Source organism: Triturus cristatus, chromosome 7 (assembly GCF_964204655.1).
Source record: "Triturus cristatus chromosome 7, aTriCri1.1, whole genome shotgun sequence".
Taxonomy (NCBI): Eukaryota; Metazoa; Chordata; class Amphibia; order Caudata; family Salamandridae; genus Triturus; species Triturus cristatus.
The window spans coordinates 211,132,877-211,155,100 of record NC_140590.1 but is presented as its reverse complement, the minus strand read 5'-3'; the positions used below and the strand labels follow the sequence as shown (position 1 = coordinate 211,155,100).

At 44.9% G+C, this 22,224-nt stretch overlaps 1 protein-coding gene across 2 annotated transcripts in view; it reads right to left on the bottom strand.

Moving 5' to 3' along the window:
* Nucleotides 1-7,788, bottom strand: part of LOC146809238 (zinc finger protein RFP-like) — a 114,105-nt gene extending 106,317 nt beyond the window's left edge. For both annotated transcript variants that reach the window (XM_085616050.1, XM_085616051.1), the window contains exon 1: nt 7,303-7,788. In XM_085616050.1, coding sequence (XP_085472176.1) covers nt 7,303-7,719 — 417 coding nt within the window. In that variant the 5' untranslated portion in view covers nt 7,720-7,788. The remainder of the gene's footprint in view (nt 1-7,302) is intronic.
* Nucleotides 7,789-22,224: the final 14,436 nt, after the last annotated feature.

Sequence of the window (22,224 nt, the reverse complement as noted above, 5' to 3'; positions counted from 1 at the left end):
TAAGATGCATGCCAAATCACCCTGCACTCCTCCCCATCCCTTGCACACTCCCCCAAATGCGCATAGTTAACTCCCAACATGCCAATCCAGCCCAGGTCTTACAGCACACCCAGCAATGCATCATGGTACTCGTAGTACTGTGTCTGACTGTGTGTCCATGACACCATCACAAGTAAATGCAACATATGTGTTTTGGGGATCATTGAATAGAAATGTGTCAGAGATTAGCCGTCAAAGATTTGTAACTTTATTGAATGCCACATGCAGACAGTAACACAAACTCATATAGTCCCCTTTACATCCACAGCACACGCCATGCCACAAGAAGACAGCGCTGAGGGAGAGGAGCCTGCAGACCCTGCGGACTCCAGCGATGAGACAGAGCAGCAGCCAATTCAGCGCAGGAAGCGCGCACATGTGCCCCCACTGCCTCCATTTGAGGATGAAGTCCCAGCAACAGGCGATGACACCGACAGGAGAGAGGGGAGTCAGGGTGTGACAGACATGCCCCGTCATGACGCACCAACACCAAGGCAAAGGGAACAGGCCATTTCCAGGTCAAGGCCCAGGAGCAGCACTGCAACAGAAGGAGAAGGCACCGTGTTCTCCGGCTTGGAACAGTGCATGTTGCAGGAACAGCGCCTGCAAAGCAAGGCAATGCGGTCAATGAGTCGCCAGCTAGGCCGCCTACATCAGGACAATCGCAGCATGGTAGCGGCAATATGAGAGCTCTGTGCCACTTTGAGGGACACCCAAGCTGCCAATGACAGGGCTGGACGACGTGCCAATGCACGGCTACACAATTACACCAAGGCAGTCAACCGCCTCTGCACCACCACCAGCGCACTCACACGCAGAAGCGTAACCATGCAGGTGGACATGGCACATTGCTGCCAGGACATAGCGCGAGGGCTGGCGCAGGTGACCACTGCTGTGGAACAGCTGCAGACAGCCAATGCAGGTGGCAGCGCACTAATGGCCTCTGCTGAGAGTGAGGACACATCGAGTCGCAGCAGCATCACTCCAACCTTGCCAGGTGAAAGACGCCGCAGTGGCAGACAGGTAGCAGGCCAAGGGCGCACCATGGGGGTCAACCACCCTGGACGTCACCGACGGAGGTGATCATCTGCGGGGACACTGACTGCAACACGGGTGCATTAACCCGCAAAAGGCTGTTTGCCCTATTTCTTGTGCCTTCTCTGCACTGTGTGTACAACATGTGCTGGGGACAATTACTATTTCTTGCATGTGAAGTGTGATTAAACACTTGACACATCATCAGGCTTTGTCGTCTCATTTCCTCCATACTCACCTAAAAGTAGTTTTGTGTGATCTCAGTCCGTCTCTGGCGTCCAGCAGCTGCCCCAACTCCTGGTGCTGGTCTGGCAGGGGGAGCAGGGCGCTCGTCATCCGAAGTGTCTGTATCGGTCACATCAATTGTGGTGCCTTTCCTCATTGCCATGTTATGTAGCATTGCACAGCTTGACACGATTTTACAGCAGGTCTCAGGGCTGTATTGCAGTGCGCCTCCACTCTTATGCAGGCACCGGAAGCGGCTCTTCAGGATTCCGAAGGTTCGCTCAATTACACAGCGTGTAGATCTGTGTGCCCTGTTGTAGCTCCTCTCACTTGCATTTGCAGGATCCAGGTATGGGGTCAGGATGAAGTCGCGCACTGCATAGGCACTGTCACCTGCATGGTACAAAACACAATAGGTGAGTCAATGTCCCCCCCCTCAACTGATGTAGTGGATGTATTGATGTGTGCAATGTATTTACCGAGCAGGTACCCCTCCCCAAACTCTCCAGCACTCAGACGTCTGTGTATTCCGCTGTGTCGGAAGATGAAGGAGTCATGTGTACTGCCGGGGTATTTGGCTACGATGTCGGTGATGTGATACTTAGCGTTGCACACAATCTGTATGTTGAGGGAATGGTAGCATTTCCGATTCCTGTACACATATTCAGTTTCTGCTGGGGGTGTGATGGCCACATGGGTCCCGTCAATGCAGCCGATGACGTGGGGGAAACGTGCAATCTGGTAGAAGTCCAGTATCGTTTGTTGTAATGCCTGTTGGGTGGTGGGGAAGTAAATGTGATGTGGGAGCCTCAGTAGCATTGCATCTAGGAAGGCATGGAAGAAGCGCGAAAGTGCACTCTGTGACACACCACCAACCTCCGCTATGACCCGTTGAAAACTCCCTGACGCGAGGAGGTGCAGGGAGCACAGGACCTGCACATGTGTGGGAATTGTTTGTGTCCTGCGAGTAGGGTGCTCCAAGTGGGGTTTCAGCTCCTCAATCAGGTCCATTATGGTCTGTGGGTGCAGTCTGTACTTGTCATAGATCTCCTCGTCAGTGTTCTGTAACAGGGTGATGCGCAGCCTGAAGATACGTTCCTGTCTCATTCTCCTGTGTGCAAGGGCCCGAATACGCAGCCTCCTGGCTATCACGTACATTGCAGCCATTGTGGGTGTGTTTGTTGCATTGTGGGCTGGTTTTTGTACCTTGCACCAGTTTACCACCTGCAAGCAATTGGTGTTAATAGCGATTTCCTAATTAGCGAATTTCGTGAAATCGCAATTTGCGATTTTTTCATACATTTGTTTGCGATTTCTTAGCTAGCGATTTCTTGTTAGCGATATTCGCAACGCTAAGGAATCGCAAATTAGGTATTCGCTAGGAAATTCGCAGTTTTCTTGTTTCGCAGCCTAAGAAATCGCTAATTTAGCGATTTCTTATTTTTCAGTTTGGAAGTGTGTCATACATATGAAATAGCGAAAAATCAGTCGCAAACGCTGTTTTTTGCGATTCGCAGCGTTTGCGACTAATTTTTGCTTTCATACATATGCCCCCTAATCCCCACAGAATTTTATAAGGTCTTTCAGGAGCAGCTGAAGGAGATTATGACAATTATGTTCCTACAGATTGCAGAAGGTGTGACACCACCAACATCACGGACATCTGCGAAGACCATAGCTTTTCAAAAGAAAAATAAACCCATTGAAGAACTGGAATCTTATCTCCCAATAACCTTAATAAATGGGAATGTGAACACATATTCAAAAACCCTAGCTTCTCGTCTATCACAGGTTATTCACAGGGTTGTTTATACAGGGCAACATGGCTTTATCCCAGGCAGAGGCACCATAGATACATCAGAAGGATTATCACGCTGTTTGATGCCAGGCAGAAGACAGGAGACCCTATGGCTGCTATTTTGTTAGATACTGAAAAAGCATTCGATAGCATCTCCTGGCAGTTTCTATGGGCTTCTATGCTTAGAAAAGGGATAGGGAATAACTTTATTGGAGCAGTTAAAGCCCTGTATGAAGAATCTAAGGCTAGAGTTTATAGAAATGGGAATTGACAAAAGCTTTTAAAATAACAAGAGGAATGCGACAAGGGTGTCCCTACTCACCGCTCCTTTTTTGTAATATATATTGATCCTTTCCTGAAACAATTAGAGCTGGTGGCAGATATTCCCCCATTGTTCTCCCTCACCCTCGGTCCGTCAGACTTCATCCTGCCGACCCTCAGACATTGCTCCTCGGCTGGACGGCCTAATCTCTCCCCCCCCCCATGTCCCTATTTCTCCTATGACCTATCTCACCTCCCTCCCCTCCCTCTCTCTACCCCCTTGGATGTCTTATTTCTCTGTACACTCTGTGGATAAGTAACATACAATCGTTTTTATCCTAATCGATGTGATAATAGAACCCTGAGTGAATTTACTATTTTGCATAGTTAAAACTCTAACCACTAGTATATGTAGTAGTTCATTGTATTTGATATCACCATTCTGTGATTCTGAGCTTTTGCGTTTGCATTGATCACCTGGGTGACTCTACAACGTATTAATTTCCTTTTCTGCTATCCGTATCTCTTGTTTGTGGGACTCTTCAACTCGCTGACTCCCTCACTTTGTCCTCCCTGACCCTTGCCTTTCGTGGATCCTGTCTTTTTCAGGATCGCTAATTTATCTGGGTATTGTATGTGTTATCTTTCTGTAATTAATGCGATTTTCTTTTGCCGTTTGTTCCCCCTCTGTTGACCTGCCAGTTCCGACCTCCTCCTTGCCCCCTGTCCCTTGTTGCCCTCTGACTAAGCACTCCTTCTCCCCTTGTTGGGGAAAGATCTAATATTCTTACTCTGGAGTCTCAGTGAACCCTTTGAGAGAGTCCACAGCGTCAAGGGAACCACGCACAGCTGAGGCATGGTATGGCGCCCCTTACCAAAGCACTCCCTCTCCCCTTGTTGGGGAAGGATCCAGTAGGTAGACCTTGGAGTCTCAGAGACCCCTCTGAGAGAGTCCACTGTGTAAAGGGAGCCTCTCGCATCTGAGTTGGGGGAATGATATCACTTCCCCTGGGATCACAGCTTACTGGACTTTGGTCGCAGCTTTTACTCGTCTACCGGTTTGTGCCCCCATCGCCCTCCCCCCTCTTCTTTCATGTGTCTCTCACCCTCCCCTTCCTCTTTCCCTCCTTCATTCGCTGTCTACTTCCCCTGCCCCTACCCCTTCCCCCCTGAATCGCTCCCTAGCCTACTTTTTCCCCTACGTCTATACCCTTATTGTTTGTCTCGACCGATCATGTAACTATGTAGCTATGCTCTAATAACGGTGTAACCTTTGTAACGATGTAACCTGCAACTATGGTCTGATACTCATGTAAAGTGCTCTGATACCTCCGGGTCTAGCCAGCGCTATATAAAACCTTTCAAATAAATAAAAATAAAACATATTTATGATGGAACAGGAAGGTAAGGTGTTGGCTTATGCAGATGACATAGCTCTAGTTACCACCCATCCTGAAAAGGCCATAAGGGCAATTGAAGAAGAGGCTCAGAGATACAGTGCACAGTCAGGATATGCCCTGAACAGGGATGAAACACAGATAATTATTAATGACTTTGTATATTTTACTGATTACAGTGTAGTTTAAAAAGCAACATATCTAGGGGTCACTATAACCTCTGAGTTGGATGAGGTGGTAAAGGAAAATTTAGAGCCATGCGCTGCAGAGATCGAAAAGACACTAAAAAAGGTGGATAACTTGCATCTAACACTGATCGGCAGAGGAAACTTAATCAAAGTGGTATTTTTTCCTAAAATATTGTATTTTTTAAGAGGTTTCCGCCTCTTTTTCTCAAACCTTTTGCTGAAGAACTTTGAAAGAATATTTGCACAAATCATCTGGGCATACTCCAGATCTAGAAGATCGATCAAATATTTGTCTTTACCCAGGGAACGTGGCGGTTTGACCCTTCCTAACCTTAAATTATATTGGTGGTGCAGTATTCAACAGTCTTGAGGGTGGACATTAATAGAGGGCAGCCAAACTACCCCTCCCCCTTCGAACTACTGATTGGCCCGAAGCATGGGGGTGTCTTTTACGCCAACTCGATTAGGGTTATTACAAAAGGGTGCGCTTTAAGACATTGTTCACGGCCTTTAAAGTATGGTCCTCTGTACAGCGCCTACTAGGACTCGGGAGGCTGAATTATTACACGCCACTTTTTACAAAATAAGAACCTGCCTCTTATTTTTAACAATCTTTATTTTAACAATTGGATAAAGGCAGAAACAATGTATATCGGCTGCTTTTTACATCATACGGCATAACGGCATTTGATGAATTAATAACGAAATTTGGTTTAACCAATATAGAATTTTTTAAATATCTACAGATTAGAGATTATTTGCAGAGGGAGGGGGGTGGGCTGAGACATTTGAGAAGTACGAATGTGTGGACAAAGTAATACAGCCTGTCCCACCCGGATAGGGATATTGTATGAACTGACTTGGGAAAATGCTCCACCAAGTGGCAAGGGTATTAAAGACACAGCTTTCCAAAGTGCCTTCTCAAACACTCTAACGATTTTGATGCCTGCCAATATTCAAGCACAGTATTATCAAACCTCTTTTGAGTTATATTACACTCTGTATCGGATTGCCAAATGGGGTGATGTGAAAAGTGTTCACCGCCCGCGCTGTATAACTGCTACTCCAGGTAAATGTAACCCCTCTGCTAATTCTGCTGGGTATAACTAACTTGTAAAGGATGGAGGAGCCCTTGTCAGCATAGCAATGGCAGTCTATAGATTATGTATAGCCTCAGTTTGGCTGGACCCTACTCACCCCTCACAAACACTGCCCCCTGCAGTGGACACATTAGTCCACTGAGCCACCACACCCTGCTAAACGAGAATAGGTAGGAACGAGAGGTGTGGCAAAGATTACGATTTATTTCTGAATAACATTGTCGCCTTCCTTTCTCCTAGGACAACCAAACTGACATGCGCACTGAGCTGTCTCCAACCCGAGCTGCGTTGCTGGGTTGGAGACAGCAGGTACAGATTCCCAGTCTCTCTGGGAGCACAATCGTGGTTGCTCAGGCCAAATCTGACACTACTCTCATGCTGCCAGCAGCATGAGACCAGCATCTGGATTGGCCGCAGGGAAGTCTGGGAGCCTGTGCCTGCAGTGGACTGGAGCCAGAGAGGAGCAGAAGAGCAGCGATGCGGCAAGTAAGTCATTTGTTTTGGTGTTTTGTTGCACGTTATGTTGTTATCCTACCCAGCACTCCACCTACTACTTTGGTTTGACACCAGCCGCTACTGACCTTCCTAAATAGTTCTCTGCCTTTATCTCAATGTTGCCCTCCTTACGACCACAGACATATGTCCACTTGATCATCAGTCTCCCGGATCCGCCTTCCCCTGACCATGTGTATTATTCTCTGGGCTACCAGATCCCTTTATACATAGGTCCGTTTATATCCCTTCATTCTTGTGTTGATTTTTTCATATGCACATAACGCAAAGATGATGAGCAGCATCTGAAATGGGTTATTTATTTCAGTCCCAACAGGAGCAGGAAGCCACGTGCACCAAAGACAACATCACGAGAGGAAGGAAGGTGACAATGTCAATCAGAAAAAAATTGCAACCTTTGCCACACCTCTCGCTCTTACCTATTCTCGTTTAGCTCGGTCTGGTGACTCAGAAGACTAATGCGTCCACTACAGTTGCGGGCCTGTGTTTAAACTCATGGCCACAGGTTCAAATCCTTGCGGGTCCACTCAGCCTTTCATTCATCTGAGGTCGATAAAATGAGTACCATTGAGTTGGGTAACAATTAACATTTTTTATTCAGTGCCAAGATACCTACCGGTGAACGTGCGCTGTACAAATACACACACGCATGTTATGTTTAAACCCACTTGTCGTAAAGAGCGAATGTTTCACTTTTAAGCTCGTTTGTATTTTTAATCATGTCACTTACAAACGTCCAGTCTCACCTTGTAGTCCTGGGCCGCCTCCTCGATGGGAATGACGGAGTGGTAGCCGTGCTCCCTGGAGCGGTCGCAGACCATGCAGATGGCCGTCTCGTCGTCATGACAGTACAGCTTCAGCTCTTCTTTATGCACCTCACAGAGGACGCTGCAGCTAGGGGGTGGCGCCGCCTCAGACTTCATCAGCTTGGCGGCTTCCACCACGCTCGCCAGCAGCCTGTTGGGCTTAATGTTTTTCCACAAGAATGTTCGGCGGCATTGGGGGCAGGCGAAGCTGTTGGCGTAGCCCTCCCAGTAATGTGTGATGCAGACGCGACAGAAGTTGTGCCCACAGCCGGTCACCACAGGGTCCGTGAAGAAACCCAAACAGATGGGGCAGGTGGCTTCTCCATGAATAATGTCGGTGGGATTGGCGGTAGCCATAGCGAGTAAATGAAGCAATGTCCCTTCTGTGGACTGCAGGTCTTTGAAGTTCTTCTAACAGTAGTTTCTGTTTCCAGTAATAAAAACCTGTTATCCTCCTCACGTGGTATTTTCTACAACTTGTTCTTCCTGGTACCTGCTCCAGTGACCTATGCACTGTGACGTCACATATCTCATATACTGTTGGCAGTGATACTCAACTACAGTGCAGTACATCATGCCAGTGTTAACAAGCATTTATCTAACTTAATCCAAATGTACACCAGGAAATAAATATAATTTACGCTTGGCTACCTAACACCATATTTACTAAGGTGCAAGAGCTGTCTAATGCAAATAAGTGAAATAGGAGAGGCTTATTTACAAAGAAAATTATCTTACTGATAAGTCTTGTACCTGCAGAGAAAAGTAACTCACACTTGTAAAAGCAGTACTGTATTTGCGAAAGTTAGGGAAACAGTGTTAGGAAGTGAAATATGTGTGTAACTTATACATGTCTTAGACATTACAAAAATTGTCTCACTAGATGGGGCGTCTTCACCACTTAGGGAAATAACACAAAAAGTAGGTGCAGAACCACTCTTGTTTTTTAAACGTTTTCACCATTTACCAACATGTGGACATTCTTTTGCTACAGTTATCGTCACACTTGGGTTAAAAGTGTCGGCAAGATTTATTTTGAAAACCGTGGGAAGCTACAGCAATCACCCCAGTTTTATCAGTATTGCAAGGTGGTGAAGCCGGGAGAATTAAAAAACGTAACCCCGTCCAGGCGGCGAGCACTCCCTCCCCACTCCCCCATGTTTGTTGCCATCGCTGCGCGCTTTTCCCTTAATTAGCACTTGACCACTTTTTGGTGCCTGAAAAGGTCGCAGTTTTATTTTCACAACAAACATTTTGTTAACAGAAAATCTTCATGTTTCAAATTTCAACACTCATGGTCTTATTCTAGTCCTTCAATGACCATGTTTCATTTTTATCCATTGTTCATCATTTTCTATTCGCATTCTGGACCCAGCCGCCTCAATTGCCTGGGAGAGGAGAGAGGGGCCCCAATCCCTGTGTTTCGATTCACGGGTCTAGGCTTCAACTTGCTACCGATTTGGAGGGTGTCCCTTTCTGGGCATGCCCGGGCTGCAAGTGCCGTCCCGCTCGTCCTGTATCCTTTCAGGGGCCCTCCCTTCTCCCAGCGGTCTCTGCCGTTTGGCATCCCAAGGACCTTACTTGAGCATCTACTCTATTTTCCTGCGGCGGGGTCCTCGTCATCTTCTCCGTCTGTACCCCTGCCGTAAGGCATCCCCGGGGTACTGCGGGAGTGTCATCTTTGTTCTTTGTCTGGCGGCACGCCGCCCAATGGCTCCCCCAGTGCCCCTGCCGTGAGTCATGACAAGGACACCATGCGAGCCTTTCATCTATCTCCTAGTAATTTTGTTCTCTACTAGGTTCCTCGTGTCAGCTCCGCTACCCTTCCCCCCTACGGCTGCGACGCCCGTATCCTTCGGTGTGGGTGGGTGGGCTTCTCTTCTTCTTTTGCGGGGGGGGAAATTCGAATGAGGTTTCCCGGGCCTCGATCGGGTCCGGCTTTGCCTTCCCCGGCCCGGGTCCTGACTCGCTGAACGCGGGAAAGTTCAAAAACATGCCACATTGTCTCTTGAAAGTAGTTAAAGATCATTGCCTATCATAAGAGTACAACTTATGGCAAAATGCGAATCTTTTTTTTTTTTTTTTGATTTTAATTCTTTATTGACATTTCACAATTATATCCATGTCAAGATAACATCAAAAGAAGAAACCAAATTTCAACCCCCCTTCAGTCTCGCCCGCCCCCGCCACCCCTCCCACGGCTAGCTACATATATTCCAAATGTCAGAAATTGTCATTGTTTTGTACTGGGAAAAAGAAAAGAAAAATACCCTAGAGCAGAACAAACAAGATAAGGAAAAAAGAAAAACAAAGAAGAAAAAGGAAGTGAAAAACAGAGCAGTATTCATTCTACTAGTACATGAAATCATTATTATACATTGTTATTCATTTAAAGTTATCCAATTATGTAAAGGAGCCCATATTGCTAAACCTTTAGCTTTAACTTTACGGCCTTTCCTAGCGTAAACAGGTTTTTCAAACTTATAAATTGACAGTAGTTTCTCTAGCCAGTAAAGGCCGGACGGAGGAGTAGAGTCCAACCAGTGAGTTGTTACACATTGCCGGTAAACTGTAAAGGCAATAAATACAAAAGTACGACTTAAGTTTGAAGAGAGAGGATCCCCTATCCCTAAAACAATCATCTGGGGACTAAGTTCAATTTCATATCCAAGTATGTTTGTAAGAAAACCCTTCACACTACCCTTCAGAGTTTCAAGCATAGGACATGTCGCAAACATATGAATGATGTCTGCTGCTGGATGCTGACAGCGAGGGCAGGTAGAACCTGTTTCTCTCCCCCATTTTGCAATCTTAGCTGGTGTTATGTATAAATTGAACCAAGTTTTAAAACATTGGATCTGCAAATTAGTTGCCATAAAAGATGTCTGTGCCATGCTTAATGAATCCTCGATAGCCCCAGCTTCAGCGGCCAAACAATTCTGCCATCGATCTATGTGTTTACTAAGATCATCCAGGGCTAGATCATTAAGAATTCCATCCATGATTTTTTAAATAGTTCTTCCATTAATTGCATATTGGCGAGACCAGAAGACCCACCTGTTTTTTTGCCCAAAAAATCTCTTATTTGAAGATATTTAAAAAATTGATGATTGTCTAGCTCAAATTTATCTCTTAAGATGTCAAATAATAACATATTGGATCCAATTGTAAGATCTCCAATAGTTTGTATACCTTTATCGTACCATTGTCTCATATATCCATCATTAAAAATATAAGGAAAAAGATTGTTTTTATAAACCGTGGTATACACATTAAAGCGCCCAAGCCCAAGTTTTTTACGGACCGTAGACCACACCTTAAATGCACTTATGATAGTTTTAACTTTGACTCGTTTATAGTAATTGAAATCGACATGCCGTAAGAGCCAACCCTTAGCTTCAATTCCCAGAATTAATTCAAAAATAGGAATGGAGGAGTCATACCTCGATACATCGTCTTTCTCATTAAGCAATAGTTTCATGTTCTGTAGCATTGCAGCCCAGTGATATAATCGTTGAGACCAGTCTGATGACTCAGAAGACTAATGCGTCCACTACAGTTGCGGGCCTGTGTTTAAACTCATGGCCACAGGTTCAAATCCTTGGGTCCACTCAGCCTTTCATTCATTTGAGGTCGATAAGATGAGTACCATTGAGTTGAGTAACAATAAAAAATTTTTATTCAGTGCCAAGTACCGGTGAACGTGCGCAGTACAAATACACACACGCATGTTATGTTTAAACCCACTTGTCGTGAAGAGCCAATGTTTGACTTTCAAACTCTTTTGTATTTTTAATCACGTCACTTACAAACGTCCAGTCTCACCTTGTAGTCCTGGGCCACCTCCTCGATGGGAATGACGGAGTGGTAGCGGTGCTCCCTGGAGCGGTCACAGACCATGCAGATGGCCGTCTCGTCGTCATGACAGTACAGCTTCAGCTCTTCCATATGCACCTCACAGAGGACGCTGCCGCTAGGGGGTGGCGCCGCCTCGGACTTCATCAGCTTGGCGGCTTCCACCACGCTCGCCAGCAGCCTGTTGGGCTTAATGTTTTTCCACAAGAATGTTCGGCGGCATTGGGGGCAGGCGAAGCTGTTGGCGTAGTCCTCCCAGTAATGTGTGATGCAGACGCGACAGAAGTTGTGCTCACAGCCGGTCACCACAGGGTCAGTAAAGAAACCCAAACAGATGTTTCCATTAATAGAAACCTGTTATCCTCGTCACGTGGTATTTTCTACAACTTGTTCTTCCTGGTACCTGCTCCAGTGACCTATGCACTGTGACGTCACATATCTCATATACTGTTGGCAGTAATACGCAACTACAGTGCAGTACATTATGCCGGTGTTAACAAACATTTCTCTAACTTAATCCAAATGTACACCAGGAAATAACTATAATTTACGCTTGGCTACCTAACACCATATTTACTAAGGTGCGAGAGCTGTCTAATGCAAATAAGTGAAATAGGAGAGGCTTATTTACAAAGAAAATTATGTTACTGATAAGTCTTGTACCTGCAGAGAAAATTAGCACACACTTGAATAAGTAGTACTGTATTTGCGAAAGTTAAGGAAACAGTGTTAGGACGTGAAATATGTGTGTAAGTTGTACATGTCTTAGTCATTACTAAAATTGCCTCGTCTTCACCCCTTAGGGAAATAACACAAAAGTAGGTGCAGACCACTCCTGTTTAAACACGTTTTCACCATTTACCAACATGTGGACATTCTTTTGCTACAGTTATCCTCACACTTGGATTAAAAGTGTCAAGCCAAGATTTATTTTGAAAACCGTGGGAAGCTACAGCAATCACCTCAGTTTTATCAGTATTGTAAGGTGGTGAAGCCACAAGAATTAAAAAACGTGACTCGCTGAACCCTGGAAAGTTCAAAAACATGCCACATTGTCTCTTGAAAGAAGTTAAAGATCATTGCCTATCATAAGAGTCCAATTTATGGCAAATACCTCAGCTAAAGGAAGCAATCCGAAACTTGATGTTGCTTATTTCATGAATCACCCACATTTCTGCTAGACACTTGATGCTGTTTATTCCTGCAGCTCTATGTGTAAACTATTTCCGTCCTGTAACTGATGGTGGTCTTGACTGTACAAACAATTGTAACCCCCCTTTAATTATTGTACAAAAATCCATGATATAGTAAGATTTCATGAAAGGTGTGCGGCATCTTGTGTTTGTGGGAAGACAGGTAAAAGCTTTTGACAGGTAAAAACCTTTCTTTTAAATATTGATATATCACCCATATGTAGGCAACATGGCAGGTTACATAGTGTGTAAAAGTAGGACATGTAGGAAGTGAAAGTTAATATGTCCTTACAACGACTGCCACCCAAAAGCTATTTTCGCAGTAGGAAGGCAGGCTTGCCTACTGGGAAACACTGGGAAGCAAGATCAAATATTAATTATGCTATCTCAGGTCAGGGACCAGGTAGAGAAATTATTTAAAAACTATGTTTAATAGTTAATACAAATCGAATTCAAAGGTGAAGTTTGAGTTTTAATAAATATTAAGAAAACGTACAGTTTTAGAAAGTTACGTTTCCCTGCCTGAAGTTCCTGGAGGCCAATTTGCATTATCGATTCAGCTGTAGCTCTCTCAGTGCGTACGACTGATGATGTGTGAAAAAAGCTTCCAGAGCAGAAGCAAAGGCTTGGGTGTGGGTAGGTGTTTCTGTTCCTCTGCTTGGAAGACCAGTTGGTGTGGGCCCAGGAACTTAATTTACTTCGAAGTTGTTATGAGCCCCAATGTACCCCAATATAGTACCCCAATGTACCTCGATAAAGAAATTCCAAAAGGGGCTGTGGACAGATATTTCTTGACAAATTTACATAAAGGCTCCAGCTTATCGTCATCCTGGTGTCTTCACCCTTCTGCCAACGATTTAGACTTTTCCAATCATGATAAAGACAGAACTCAGTGATACAGGACTCAATTTCCCTCCCTCCAGCTTTCCCATCCGATGGATTCCTTGCGTGAAGTTGCTGAAACGGATCATCCTTCATTGCCTTACTGCAAGAATATTCATTCTACATTTCTTGCACCCTTATTAGATGTTATTTTTCTAATGCAAAGGGCCATTTAAGGGATTTTAAAGGCGTTGGTGGTAATAAACTCTAACAAACAAAATCAAAACGGCTACTTAAGGGAAATTTGTAGGGAATATTTTAAAGCTAATGCATGTTTGCCAACATTAATTAGACCTGTTGAGGTTAACACATTGATGGCTAGATTGTGGAAAATGTTTCACAAGTCGCTCTGCTGGACCTATGCATACAGTTAACACTGGCTATATCTCTTTCTTTTTACCCAGTTCTACTTAAGAAGAAACACCAGACCTATGGTTGCTTGAAACTTTAATTGAGGTAAAATTGGTTTCTTGCCCCTAGCCATTGAAAACATACATCGAAGTATTTAAAAAAAAGAATCTGCAAAGAAAAACTATAAAGGTATGTTAGACCTGGCACCTTGGCGTGGGTCTCCCTTCCATTTTTGCTATTGCCTCATGTGTTTTTGCTGGTGTTAGATGCTTCGGGCACTGTGCGACTGCTGTCCAGTGCCACAGTGCAAGTGCTCCATATGGTAAATTGATGTATGAATTAGTGATTCCATGATTGGTTGGTTTGGTTTACCTGTCAGACTCTAGTACAGTGCACCAGGAGTGCCCAGGGCTGGTAATCCAAATGCTGCTGGTGGACTTGCAGCACTGGGTGTGCCACCAACAGAAGCAGCCTGTAAAAGTGTGTCTAAGTCCTGCAATGGCAAAGTCTGCGTGCAGTCTGGTACTGTCATGCTGACTGGGCAAGTGCACCCACTTGCCAGTCCCTAAACCTTCTCTTTTTTCATATCAGACACCCCTATGGTAGGCACAAGGGTAAGGTGTATTGTAAGTATGAGGTAGGACATGCCCTGGTGTGTGTGGCATATTCTAATAGTGAATTACAGCGATTTTCGTTTTTCACTATTGCAAGGCTACCTGTTCTCCATAGGCCAGAATGGGCAGTTTGATTATTACATTCCATAATTCCAACTGACTCAGGGAACATGGTAGAAATTCGAATTTAGTATGCCTGGACTCAGAATGATGAAATACATCTTTTAGTGAAGTTGGTTTTTATATTTTGTGTTTGAAAATACCACTTTTAGAAAGTAGGTATGTTCTTGTCTGACCATCCAAACCTGCCTCTGCTAGCCTGTGTATTCCTTGTCTGGAGTTTGTGTGACAGGGGCTGGGGGATTCCAGTAGACAGGGAAAGTCAGCACAGGGCTGAATAGAGAGATCTGCATCTAGATGGGTGGAAGGAGTTGCACCTGGGACATGAATAGGGCTGTGCCTTCCCTCCACAATGTTGGCTCCACCTCTTGTGGTGCGTCTGATGTCTCTACCATGCACTCTGAAAGGAAAGAAGGAGTCATATAAACAAAGTGATCCAGGACTGGCCAGAACTGGTTTGGACTAGGCAAAGGCCTCTCTGCCTTCAGAGAACAAAGAGAATCTTAGTATAAATATTGGGACCCAAACCCAAGAACTTTAGATCACTTTGGGAAACAGGAAGAAACCTTTGCTGAGGAGTGGAACCAGAAGAAACTGGGGAGAGACTATCCCTAAGCTGAAGTGCTGCTTGGGGGATTGGCCTGCAGTGGTTGCCTGACTGCCAAAGAAAGAAGAAAGGACTTTGTGTGCACTTTTATTCAACCTGTGAAGGATCTCCTAGGGCTTGGAAAAGAGCTTGCCTTCTGCTGAAGTCTCAGGGCCAACAGACTTCATCCACCAGCTCCCCAAGAGTTCTTTTAAAGTGCCTGCAGTTGTGCTGGACTTTTTGAGGACTTGTGTGTTGCAAGGAGCTGGAAGCGCGACTCAAGAAAAAGAAGGGTGTCGCCGAACTGCCGCTGGCGCTTCACAACATGAAGCGCCCCGCATCGCAGGAGAAGAGGATCGACGTTGCAGCAGACGCCGCTGCATCACCAGGAAGCGAGTCGCAGAAGAATCGTTGAGTCATTGAGGGTCCACCGAAGCGCCTCGCATCACCAGGAGAAGAGGATTGACGTCGCATCAGACGCCGCCGCATCTCTGAGAATCGTGTCGCAGGGCCAGTCGCGGCTCATCACCGGAGAAGAGGATCGACGTCGCAGCAAACGCCGCCGCATCACCAGGAAGAGTGTCGCAGGGCCTGTCGCGGCTCATCACCGGAGAAGAGGATCGACGTCGCAGCAAACGCCGCCACATCACCAGGAAGAGTGTCGCAGGGCCTGTCGCGGCTCGCATAGTTGTGGAAGCAACTCGCATCACCAGGGGAGAGGATCGACGTCGCAGCAGATGCCGCCGCTTCACTGGGATGCGCGTTCACAGGGCCTGTCGCGGCTCGCATCGTGAGGAAACATCTTGCATCACCGCAGAAGAGGATCGACGTCGCATCAGGCACCGCCGCATCACTGGGAAGCGTGTTGCATCAAGAAGAACGCGCCATCTTTGTTTATTTGCATCGGATCTTCAACGCTTCACCGTCCTTGCAACACATTTGTTGCCGTGCGTGTCGCATCTTAAGGTACATTGAACTCTGAGTGTCGCATTTACCATCTTAAGAGAACTAAGCTAAATTCTACCCTTTTAAAGTAACAGTATTGTGTTTTTTTGTCGTTTATGGTCTTGTGTTAAACCTATATAAAGAATACCTATTTTTGATATAAAACTTGTGTGGTGTCCATCTGTAGTGTTGTTACTTGATTACTGTATGTGTTCACAAATGCTTTACACACTGCCTCTGAGATAAGCCTGTCTGCTCGTGCCAAGCTACCAAGGGGGTGAGCAGGGGTTATTTTAGGAGTGTACCCCTTTACCCTGACTAGACGCAAGGGTCCCTATTTGTCACAGGTACCTACCTATGCCAACTAGAGACCCCAAATCTAACAAGGTAGCACTACTTCTGATAGCTAGGAAGCCTTCTTTTGGCCCTTCAAAGAGTAAGCTCATTCTCAAAAAATTTCAATTCTAATTAGGCACAGTCTAATGAATACTATATAATAAAATACCCTCTAAACATCTATGCAAAAACACATCTGCTTTATCGTGTCAGCAACATCAGCACGCTGTGCTCAATACAAATGTGCCTTCCCCAAAGTAGTTGGGCAGAATCTTGTAATTGAGATCATGTGTAAAGAGAAAAAAAATCACTGTAGTCCATTAAACAGATCTAAACTGCTCTCTCTTCTGAAACAGATTCTCATACTAAAAGATATTTCGTCGGGTGTTCTTACTCATGTGAGTTTTTTGACCAGTGAGAGGGGTAGAGAAATGACAAAAGTTAATTTTCTTTCTTCTGTTATAGCATATACCATATTAAAGCAGAAGAAGCTATTATGGAGTTTGGTTTCTCCAGACAAACTCCACTAGATCCAGACGTTATATATTTCAATAGAAATGATACTTTCAACCATTAGGAGGGTCTGTCCTAAAAAGAGACTGAACTAGATTCTATTCCACATCAAATAAAATATGTCTCCAAGACATCTTCATTTGAAACACCATTCTAACGATTAGAGGACAAATTGATCTGGGTGTAACATTAATAACACTGGCTTAATTGGAGTAATTTGGTAATTTCTTGTGACTCTTTGACACGTAATTACAGATTTTATCACCATAACCCCATTTTGCATAACCAATTATCCCAATCTTGGAAAATAGGACTGCAAGAATAAACAACACGATAGCGCAAATGTCAAAGTTTATCTTCTTTTAGCGATTAGAACATTCAGTGATTGTTTTGAACATGAGCAGCAGCACTTTAAAGTGGGCGGTCACTGGACAGCATTTCTGGTAGATTTATTACTCGAGCGGCCGGAAATGCATTTTTGAGTTCTTTTACCAGAACGGACCTTTTCCGAATTTTTGTAACACAAATTCACTTTTAATTTTTTTTGCTATTAAACAGGAAGGAAGTGTCATGGAGACAGTAAGGCTTATGTACATACAGTACCAACTTTCTCTTCCTTTCCTGCAGACTCCTTCCTCTCCTTTGTCCAAACATTGGTCACTTGAATTTGGATATTGGTGGGAACGCATCACCCTCTATCTCTTTGTATGCAAACTCTACAGAAGCCACGTAATTGGAAAAGAAAGTGAGTTTAAGGCATCACTTTGGAAAAACATTTCTGTTTGAGGGAGGACATGCACCAGTATTTTTGGTTTCTTTTGTGGTTTCTATTAATTTGTTTCTATTTTGGTGGGTGGCTTGCAGTTTGGACTGGAGTAGGAATGTGGAATTAGCATATTTTTAAGGGGAAATCTTTGCACTTTTTTGATGTTGTAGGCCTAAGGTTAAATATAATCTTTTTCATTTTCTTGCCAGGGTCTTGCCAATTTTGTACTGATTTGATAATTTTATGATGATGTTGTTTTACTGTTTGGGGACTAGTCTGGAAAATATATATGTTATTCTTTGCTTGTGCCTGTTAGTGGCTACGGTTGGGATGGCTCCTGAAGTTCAGGTCTGTAGCCAGGCATCTTTCGCTGTCCTCAGCTACTATCCTCTTGCCCATCCTTTTATGTCAACTTGTGTATAGAGGACGTGGGTGCTAAAGTTTTAGACTTAATTTTCATTTTTGGCTTTGGTGGGTAAAGAGCAGTTGCCTGTGTGGGATAATTGGGTAAATAATATCTATTCAATTCTACAAGGGCTTTTGTCTGCCATGTCTTCTTTCTTTTCAATGTCTCCTTCTTTGCTAGCCATGTGGCTGTTGCCATATGCGGAGGCACTGTGTGTGAATGCGTGTGTGATGCGATTTTGCCTTTGTTCTCTATGCCTTCTTCTCTGTGATGTGATGTGATGGGCACCGTTTTGTGGAGCCAGTGAGTGTGTGTGTTTGTTTGTTTAGTGGCCATTTTGTCTTTGCTTTTCATGCCTCCTCCTTTAGCAGCATTGCTGTTGATGAGCTAGCTTCTACAATTTTGTGCAGCCAGTGTTTCCTTCATTCTTTGTATTCCACTTTTAAAAGTTATATTTAGGAACAATATTAAAAGAGTCCTATGACATTCTAGCAATTTTTTTTCTTCTTTTCCTAATATGCTCATTTGTTCCTGTGACTGATTACAGTACAGAGCTTTTGTTTTTTATAGATTTTTGGGATTTTTGCCTGCCTCCCATAGAGTTCCATGGGCACTTGTAGGGCATCAGCGATTATTTAATATCTTTTTTTAATTTTGGCCAGCCTCCCACGCAGCCCCAGAATTATTTAATGTATTTATCCTGCCTCCTATATGTGTCCCATTTCATGTCCCTGGATGAACACCAGCAAAATATGAATCTATTTATTATATATTTTCCTGCATCCCCTGCCTCCAATAGGGCTACAAACTAACCTTTCTGTATAATATCAGATGAAAGTTAGTGTTGGACTTGGCCCTTTTTGCAGGGTCATCCCTGAACTTTTTGCCTTCCTCCTAGCCTTTTTTCTGACATGGAGTTGGTGGTTTTAGGACTCTGGGCACTTTAGCACTGCTGTCCAGTGTAAAGTGCATGTGCTGTCTGTGGTAAACATGGTAAGATTGGTCTACACATGTTTAGCATATTTAATTAACCTGTCAGTCCCTTGTAAAGTGGTATCTCAGGTACAGAGGGCCAGTAAATTAAATGCTACTGGTAGGCTTGCAGCACTGATTGCGCCACCCACCACAGTAGCCTTTCAAACCTGTCTCAGGCCTCTGCCACTGCAGGGCCTGTGCGCGCAAAGTTACTGCCGCTGTGACGTGACACCTAAAGTGTGCGCTATGTCTGAGACCCCCCCTTTTACTGCATGTCAATCACCCCTTAAGTAGGCACTAGCTAGTCCTATGGGCAGGGTGAATTGTAGGCAAAAGGTAGGACATGTACCTTAAGTGTGTGACATGTCCTGGTAGTGACAAACAGCCATTTATGGTTTCTCACTGCTGTGAGGCTGCCCTTTCATAGGAATGCATTGGGGATTCCCTGATAAGTATTTCAGTGGTAGTTCCTGATATGAGAGGAGCAGCGTGGTCAAGTTTGGTATGTTTGGAATAGTAATAATAAATGATACGCAATGGTGTACACAGATTTATTATCACTATTTTTAGAAATGCCACTTTTAGAAGTTGGCATTTCTGTGTGCTATGTGTCTGCCTGCCTGATGTGTATTGCATGTCTGGCCCTGGAGTGACAGGGGCTGGTGAGGTGTGTGTGGCTCCAGGGAGGGCAGGGCGAGTCAGCGCTAGGCTGAATAGAAGATCTGCATTTGGAGGAGTGGGAGGAGTAGTCCCCTGACCCAGAATAGGTCTGTGCCTGCCTAGGTGAATGCTTGCTCTGCCACCTTGTGGTGTGTCTGAGAACCGAGTTCCATCAGACAAAGGAGGGTGGAAGATTGGTAAACAGAGTGCTTCAACATCCCCCAGAACCAGTTGAGGCTGGTTCCCCGAGCCCTGTGCCAGGGCACAACAAAGGGAAAATGAGTATATATACTGGGGCTGTGACCCCATGAAAGTGTGTACTGCTTTGGGGTGCTTGCTGGGCCCCAGGAGGAACCAGCACGAGGGACTGCCTCCCTGATGGAGGGCCCTGTGAGCTGTCCTGCCTGGGCCCAGCCTTTGCCCTGAGGACTTTGGGGCTTATTGTGAGGGGAGCGCTCAGGACTGTGATCTGCTGAGTCTGCTGATGATTATGCCAAATGTCATGCTATGATGTTCATGCCTAATGTGATGCAGACATAAGTTGTTTATGTTGTTAGTGCTAATGCTGAGTACAGTATTTTGCCAGTAGTTACCCGTGTTTTATATTTACTACTTGTGCTTTGTGATGGTCCTGACAGTGGCCCTATTGGCCCTGTCCTGTATATAATCCTCTGTAAATTATTACCTGATGCCAGTTGGCACAGTGTATATGTGTGATTATGATTCTAATGTGTTTTGGATGATACAAAGGCTATTTTTGATATAACTTGTGTGGAGTTCCATTTATAGTGTGCCTAGTGTGTTGCTGATGTGTGTGTGTGTGTTGCACAAACCCTTTACACATTGCCTCTGGTATAAGCCTGACTGCTCGTGCCAAGCTACCAAGGGGGTGAACAGGGGTTATCTGCAGCGTGTAACTCCCTTGCCCTGACTAGAGTGGTGGTTTCAGCCTGGCTTAGGCGCAAGCCCTAGCCAACCAGAAATCCCATTTCTAACAGTTAGTTTATGCATGTTTTGAGTACAATATTGTTAAGCATTTGAGATGGTGATGAGGTTGATTTCATCTGTGTTAATTTGGCTAGATTCTGATTGCACTTGCTTCACTTACTTTATGTTGCTTTGCTTGCAGGTGCACAAGACATCACACAAGGTACTAATACAGAAATAATTATGTGAATTAGCTGAGAATGAGACCCAAGACCTTCTCTGCTTGGTGCTTCTGCTCATAGTTATGTATTAATTGCTAGCGCTAAGAAGATAGCCGCAAAGAAAGAGGTTCATGCCAAGAAAGTGACCAGTCTGGAGAAGAAGATGCCAGTTTCCACCACTGGCATCAATCCTTCATTTTATCGTACGTTAGAATTTGGGACCGCGTAGGAGGCAGGGCCCTACCCCTGTCTACCCCGGTATTAGTGAACCGCAAATGGTTAATGCGGTATGTACAAGTGCTTTGTGTAACGTTTTAGCTATGAATGCACTGTGTATACGTTATTATAACATCACTACGTGGGTTCCATCTTAGAGCGGTGGCCATCTTATGGTTGCCCTCACATAGGCTACATAGCATGAAGCAAATACGGGCCTTTTAGAGCACATGTGCCTTTCTTTGACTTTTTTGTGACCTGGGCAGCTTGGCTCCGCTGCCCCAGGTCAGTCCGGTCTCACGAGTTCCCCGTCCTCTGGCCACCTGTGATTAGCATCAGGGCTTGACACACCATAAAGCCTTTACATTAAACACGAGCCTCCAGCTAATCTCTTTCTCACCTGACTGTTCCTGCTTTATGGCTTGTTTTCCAAAAAGGAGATGCTCATGTTTATTGGGGCCTATCGATATCTGATGTGGGATCTGAGCCTTGCTGGGTAAATAATTACGGGCTGGCTTAACTGGAATGTGGGATGGTCATCATGACTCTGACTTTTCGTTTGAAATGTATACATCCAAATGACCATGCCATAAAACTAGGAATGTATGCCTGAAGCAGGATATTTTGTATTTAAGGAGAAGCCCGTTTCTGTGATTTTCAGCAGTCTCCTGAGAATATACACGCTGTTGTACTTCTAGGATACCTGTAATTGGTCTGCAGCCAATAAACTGATCTTTGACTTCACCCAGAAGACTCTGTGTTTCTGTAGGTCTGAAACAGGAAGAACCCGAAGTCATAGGGTGTGTTCCCCTGCACCACTGGGCTTAAAATTCCAAGTACTTCAGTTGGAGCCCAACTCGGCGCGATTTCAGCGGTACCGGTCCAAGCCAGAGGTTCGTGAGGAGCTTCATGTGGAAATTCTGGAGGAAGGCCGCCACTTCATCGACCCCTGCATGTCGACGTGGTCCGAAAGTCTTTTCTGCGAGGTTCTCCGCGTCCCGACGGCTACGAAGGACTGCTGCCCTGATTAATCGCCCTGTTTTGGACTCTTGACGATTTTGGTAGAGCGAAACAATCGAGAGAGTCTTCTGGTGACGCCATTGATCATCGATATTCAGTTAAGTATAAGTGGAGCGTCTCCCAGTTTGAATTTGGTATCCTTCGGGATTATTTTGATTTGGAGTTTGCAAACCCCAAAGCCAGAGGACTTGTGTATTCACGAGACTATCGTAATCGATAATCCTTTGAAGTTTGATACTAGACTAGTGAGCAAAGATGCCTGGTGCTAGTGTATTT